Here is a 7,500-nt window from a genome sequence, read left to right as displayed (position 1 = left end):
ACTACTACTACTACTACTACTACTACTACTACTACTCTTACTCCTCCTCCTACTACTACTACTACTACTACTCCTACTCCTACTCCTACTACTCCTACTCCTACTCCTACTACTCCTACTACTACTACTACTACTACTACTACTACTACTACTACTACTACTACTACTACTACTACTACTACTACTACTACTACTACTACTACTACTACTACTACTACTACTACTACTACTACTACTACTACTACTACTACTACTACTACTACTACTACTACTACTACTACTACTACTACTACTACTACTACTACTCCTACTCCTACTACTACTACTACTACTACTACTACTACTACTACTACTACTACTACTACTACTCCTACTACTACTCCTACTACTACTCCTACTACTACTACTACTACTACTACTACTACTACTACTACTACTACTACTACTACTACTACTACTACTACTACTCTTACTCCTCCTCCTACTACTACTTTTACTACTACTACTCCTACTACTACTACTCCTACTACTCCTACTACTACTACTCCTACTCCTACTCCTACTACTCCTACTACTACTACTACTACTACTACTACTACTACTACTACTACTACTACTCCTACTACTACTACTACTACTACTACTACTACTACTACTACTACTACTACTACTACTCCTACTACTACTACTACTACTACTACTACTACTACTACTACTACTCCTACTACTACTACTACTACTACTCCTACTACTACTACTCCTACTCCTACTCCTACTACTCCTACTACTACTACACTACTACTACTACTACTACTACTACTACTACTACTACTACTACTACTACTACTACTACTACTACTACTACTACTACTACTACTACTACTACTATCTACTACTACTCCTACTACTACTACTACTACTACTACTACTACTACTACTACTACTACTACTACTACTACTACTACTCCTACTACTACTACTACTACTACTACTACTACTACTACTACTACTCCTACTACTACTACTACTACTACTACTACTACTACTACTACTACTACTACTACTCTTACTCCTCCTCCTACTACTACTTTTACTACTACTCCTACGACTACTACTATTTTTTTTCATGTATTTTCTACATATTTCGTCTGACACTGTTTCAGAAAGACTCCATCAGTGTTTCTTCATACATAAATTGCATCTCCCATTAAAATAGTTTTAATAACAGAATACCACAGACATTGAACAATGACATAAAACTAACCAGCGCATGTTTTATTGTCGGCGGTTAGTTCAAAGCCTGGCAGACAGAAACAAGTGTCCATTCCGTTGGTCAGTGCACAAAGGTCACAGCCATTTCCAGCACTACACTGTCCTGCGTTGGGGTCAACTGTGGATGATCGGGACATGAAATCAATGCAACAATGGACATCGGTATCATTATAAAGCTAAGCAACATTGTTTGTTTTTAAGGGTTTTACGGCGCTTGCAACACATTTAGGTTATATCAGCGCCAGTAAAAATGAAGAAAATGGGATAGTAAAAAGTTCTAGAATTACAAATGAAGCACCCAAGAAAAAGTAAGACATAGTGGAACTGGGAACAAATAGGGATCAGATGTAGATTCCAAGAGCACACCATCAAAGTACTTAGTCTGAGACCACCTAAAACTCTCATCCAGACACAAGCCAGGTACTCATTTTATACCTCAGTACGGTGAGAGAATGTAAAGAGCCTTTTTCCAAGGACTCAACTATGCGCCGAGCGAGGCTCGAACCCTGGATATTCCGATTAGAAACAAGACGACACAGCCGCACCAGGGTATAGATGAGCCCAACGCCTAAAGACATTGATAGAAAAAGATTGAAATATAGATTGCAAATTACTCACCTTGACAAAGGTTCCTCAACGGACTGGTGACGTTCAAAATGAAGCCTTCTTCACATTCACATGCAAAAGATCCTTGTGTATTTCGACAGATTTGTTCACAATTATGTGCCGCAGTTGATGCGCATTCGTCAATATCTGTAAATTTTGATGAAGAAAAAACCCCGAAACTTATAGCATAGCTGATGTCTATTTATAGCCATTTTAAGCACTTGCCTGTGACCGGAAACAACAAATAGCTCAACAGATTATGAGCTTTTCTCATAACACGTATTAATATATATATATATTATATATATATATATATATATATATATATATATATATATATATTATTTATTTATTTATTTATTTATTTATCTATTTATTTATTTTTTAATCATTATTTTATTTTTTATTTTTTTGCTCCAAGTACCAAGGCTGTGCCAGACATGGGTAATCATGGTACGCCATTCATCTTTCTGATCAGACAACCTCAAAAAATTTATGTTGATCTTCTCTTTCTTTGTCACCCAGCTGTTCAAACTATTCAAATATGTTTTTCTTCGTCTATCGTTACTCTTTTTACCTTCTATCTTTCCCGTGACAGCACGATGTTCCATACATTTATGTCGATTTAGGTGCCCTAAAATTTGCAGTCGTCTTTTTGTTATTGTACGAATTAGTAACCTTCTAGTTTCAGCTTGCTCTAATACTTCTTCATTAGTTTTTTTCTCTGTCCATGAGATTCTTAACATCCTTCTAAGAAACCACATCTCTGCTGCCTCCAGTTTCTTTCTAATGTTTTCTGTAATTGTCCAACTTTCATTGCAATATAATAATACTGACCATACATAGGTCTTCAAAACCCTATGTTTTGTTGTCATTGAGATATTGTGGCTTTTGAAAATTAGACTCATGTTATTAAAACTATCTTTTTAACATATTATTACGTGTTAACATGGTGATTGAATAACAAAAGCAAACACACACGGCGCTGCCAGGTGGCGCTATGTAATAGATGCAGCTCCCTTAAGTGTTCTATTAATTTTACAATAATAGTTTGTGACGTCAGATTATCAAACGTTAAATTTCACTAAAATTAATAATAATAATAATAATAATAATAATAATAATAATAATAATAGATCTTTATTGTCCATAAATATGGCAATTTGTCATTTAGTTACACTTGTTATAATGTTAAACGATAACTAAGATTGAACAGATATTTCACTCCTACTTATTTTCTCTCTCTCTCTCTCTCTCTCTCTCTCTCTCTCTCTCTCTCTCTTTCTTTCTTTCACACGTGCGATATACACAACATAAACATATTCATTTCGTTTTCAATTTGTTACGATTGTGGCAATTCGACACCAAAAATTATCATCATTATCAATTGGTCAGTTAATCTTACATTAAATAAATTAATCAGTTAATCAGTCAACGAATCAATCCTTGGTTTTTCTGTACCATATGAAATATTCAAAATTTTTATTGCTGATGGAACGAACGTTGATTTATACTTGTTAGTTCTACATTTAATCTGACAAAACCTTCTCCCAGATGGTAAAAGACTAAATTCATGGTATAAAATATGTTTTTTATTGTTGGTAATTGAGAATGCTTTCCTTTCTATTGCTTTTCCATGAATTCTTTCTACTCCATCAAGAGGATGGTTTATTATTTTTGATGCCTCTTTGATAGATTTTGAAATTTTTGATTTATCTTTAAGTCGGCATCCTCCAAACCATATGGTGCAGCCAAACGCAATTACACTTTTAATCAATGAGTCATAAACTCTTAACATAGTTTTCTTCCTTACTTGAAATGTTCTCAATTTCCTTAGGATGTATAATCTTTGGGCAACTTTCTTAGATATTATATTAATATGTTGAGAGAAATTGAGGGAACTATCAATGGTTATTCCTAAATATTTAAAATAGTCAACTATCTCAACATCATCTTTACCGATCGCCACACACTTTAAGTCGTTTTTATTTTTTACACCAAACACCTGTTCTTTCGTTTTTTCAACATTTAATTCAAGCTGATTTTGGTTACACCAATCGGTGAATATATTTATTTGTTTGAAATAATTCTTTTCGGTAACTTTATCTTTTAATAAGCCAAGAATAGCAGTATCATCTGCATATTTCACTATAAAACAATTTTCAAAGGATGGTCTGCAGTCGTTGGTGTATAAGATGTACAGGATTGGGGAACTCACACAGCCTTGGGGACATCCGTTCGACAACGTTCTTTTGTTGGAGATATGTTCACCCAATTTTACACATTGCGGTCTATGGGTCAGAAACTCTTTATACCATTTAATAAGGTAGTTTGGAATATCCATGCTGCACAACTTTTGAAGCAAAATATCTGTGTTCATGGCATTAAAAGCTGACGAAAAGTCGACAAACAGGATTCTGGCGTAATTCGAGGGCGTTTGGTCAAGGTGTTTCGAGATCAAATTTGTGGCGGTTAATAGTGCGTCTTCAACACTGAGATGTTGCTGGTATTCAAATTGGTACGGATCTAGCAATTTCAGGTCATAACATTTTTGTAGGAGCTCAGATTTTAAAATTTTTTCTAAACATTTCATTACAAGCGATGTAAGCGCCACTGGACGGAAGTCATTCAATACGGTCGGACAACGCTTTTTTGGAACTGGAACGACAATCGATGTTTTCCAAAGTACTGGCACTGATTGTTCATCAATTGACCTTTGAAAAAGTTTTGTATAAGGTATAGCCAGTTGTTGGTGACAGTTTTTCAAAATAGTTCCTGTAATGTTGTCTGGTCCTGGTGCTTTATGTTCTTTACATCTCCGAAAGAGGGAGCTTACGGTTTCTTCTTCAATATCTGGAGGTGGCTCATTGTCATTTGACAAACCGTTGTGAACAGGTGGGAGCCTGTCAAAACGACAGTAAAAATCATTTAATTTGTTGACATCAGTTTTCGTTTTTCCTTGTGGGAATGTTCGTTTCTTTTGGTCTACTCCTCCCATTTGTTTTATCATCTCCCATGCTTTCCTTGCGCAGCCCGATCTCAGTTGTCGCTCCATTTTATTTTTGTATTCAACCTTCTCTTCTTTTATTGTATTTCTGATCTCCTTTCCCTTTTCAAATTCTAGTTTAATGTCACCACTCATATAGGCAATTTTCTTTTCGTTGAGTAAATATTTAAGTCGCTTTGTAACCCATTGGCTTATTGTTAGGAAATATTTTAATTTCTTTTTTTTCCACGCATAAATCCACACAAAATGTAATATAACATGTCAAAGTTTCGGTCCATTCATCAATACTGTCACCTTCTACCATTAATGTCTCCCACTGAGTACAGTCAAAACAGCCGTTCAGTCGTTGGATTGCCTCTTGAGTCCAGATATGGCGATATACTACAGTTGGTTTCTCACTCTTTAATTTAGAGATGTACGTTGGTACTAGGTGAATGGTATTATGATCAGATGTGGCTATCGGTTGTTTTTGTAGCGCTTTGTAGGCGTTCTTTATATTGCTATAGCACAGATCAAGCGTGTTGTTTCCTCGTGTTTTGCAGGTGACGAACTGTTCTAGTCCAGCTATGGGCAGCTGACAATGATTAAAATCACCAACAATAATAAGTGGACTGTCCGGGTGACGTAGTAGTTAATCAATTAGAGTTTTTGAAAATGTCTTTTACTCATAGATGACGAAATCGGAATCGAGTGAGGGGTAGAATAAAAAAATCTTACACTCATGCGTTTTAGAATTCGAACTTTGTTCCCAACGCGCACTCGCAAGCTTGTGCAGCAAATTTTTCCGGTATTCCAAGATACAAAAGGGTGAAAGAAACGTGTATTTTATAAAAACACACAAAAAGCCCAATATCCACAAAATGTGCTCAAAGCGCTTAACAAAGGGTCCCTGACCAACAGCAACACGTAGCAGAGTAATGTAGAACGAGACTTGACGCCTGTTAGGCGAATATTACAATATTTTTTCCGACAGAGACAAAGCTGTAAACGGCCAGGTACTCATTTAACACCTGAGGATTACGGTGAGAGAATGTGAGTAACGAGCCTTTGCCAAGGACTCTATGCGCCGAGCGAGCGAGCGAGACTCGGCTCGGACCGTAGCCATCGTTATGTTATAGCCTGACACTGAAATCCAAAAGGACTGGCAGTTTGACGTCATTATTTGTTTGTTTTTTTTTTTGCACCGCCTAGTGAATTGTTAGTAGAGCTCATGGAAACAAGTTATTTCATTGGTTGAACTATTGAATACAACTCACGATTTGTTCTCTTTTGTGGCAAAAGACTGGCATTTTGACGTCATTTTTTGGTCAGTGTCAGGCCATAACTTTACGAAGGCCACGCTCGGACCCAGGACCCTTCCGATCCGAAATCGAGTGTCATACCACTACGCCACATTGATCCAAACTTACCGATACAATTGTCCCCGTCCACATAGAAGCCCGAGCTGCATTGACACGTGTAACTGCCGTTATTGTTGACACAAGTTTGATGGCAAGGGCTGTTTAAACACTCGTCGATGTCTGATGATATTGGGGAAAAAAATTGTAAACTTAGTTTATAACGAGTGATCAATCTGTGCAAATTTCACGACAATAAATGCTTTTTTTGTTGTTGTTATTTTTTTTTAAAAAGGGTTTTACGGCACTTGTAACACATTTAGGTCATACCAGCGTCAGTAAAAAGGAAGAAAATGGGATTGTAATAAGTTCTAGGATAACAATTAAAGCACACACAAGAATAAGGGAGACAAAGGGGAAAATTAGTTCAAATAGGGAACAGATGTAGATTCCAAGAGCACACTATCAGTGTAGCCGACTTGGTTTGAGTTCACCTTAATGTTTCATCCAGACTCAAACACAGGTCCCCGCCATTCAATTGTTTACAAATCATACATAGACGTCTATGTAAAATAAAAAATAATACAGTGCATAACTGAGAGATGATTTACAAGGAAAAGAATATCATCGACCAAAACTAACTATACACTTGACTGTTTCCCTCCCAGCCAGGGCCAGGACAAAACCAAGTAATCTCATTCCAAGACAAAGACAGAAAGCAAGTTAGAAAACATATATAGTTGGATAGAAGACACAGGAAGTGCCTCCCTGTTCAACGACAATAAATAATCTGAGCATGCGCACGCGGCATATCTCTCAAGGGGTTCCTCTCACCAGATTGTAATAAGACGAAAGAATTAGAATGGTTTAATTGTACAATGAATGACACAAACTATTCATGACTGTAACATATTTATACAACCTCTCTCTCTCTCTCTCTCTCTCTCTCTCTCTCTCTCTCTCTCTCTCTCTCTCTTTCTACCTCTTTCTCTCCCTTTCTCCCTCTCTGTCTCCATCTCTCTCTCTCTCTCTTTCTCTCTCTCTCTCTCTCTCTCACACACACACACACACACACACACACACACACACATAACTATCTTGACTTAAAAAAGAAATTACCGATCATCAGTTTTTCACACAAAAGGACGCCCGTTGTAAATCTTTTAGTATAAATCTATTGTACTCACCTACACATGCATTGTTGATTAACTCATAACCTTCATTGCACTGACACCTGTAACCTCCTGGATTGTTGATGCACTTTGACCCCTGGAAACA

At 36.7% G+C, this 7,500-nt stretch overlaps 1 protein-coding gene across 1 annotated transcript in view; it reads right to left on the bottom strand.

The window, feature by feature from the left end:
• Positions 1-7,500, bottom strand: part of LOC144958330 (uncharacterized) — a 56,334-nt gene that overhangs the window by 10,106 nt on the left and 38,728 nt on the right. The window contains exons 31-34 of the mRNA XM_078890237.1: positions 7,410-7,500; positions 6,295-6,405; positions 1,891-2,025; positions 1,265-1,390 (exon numbers count right to left, since the gene is read on the bottom strand). The exon at positions 7,410-7,500 is cut by the window's right edge and continues 164 nt beyond it. Of these exons, the coding sequence (XP_078746363.1) occupies positions 1,265-1,390; positions 1,891-2,025; positions 6,295-6,405; positions 7,410-7,500 (463 nt within the window). The remainder of the gene's footprint in view (positions 1-1,264; positions 1,391-1,890; positions 2,026-6,294; positions 6,406-7,409) is intronic.

The sequence above is a fragment of the Berghia stephanieae genome, chromosome 12 (genome assembly GCF_034508935.2).
Source record: "Berghia stephanieae isolate SIO BIC M18660-M18661 chromosome 12, UCSD_Bste_1.3, whole genome shotgun sequence".
NCBI lineage: Eukaryota > Metazoa > Mollusca > Gastropoda > Nudibranchia > Aeolidiidae > Berghia > Berghia stephanieae.
Note: the sequence above shows the minus strand (reverse complement) of the source record. Positions and strands in the feature narration are given on the sequence as shown.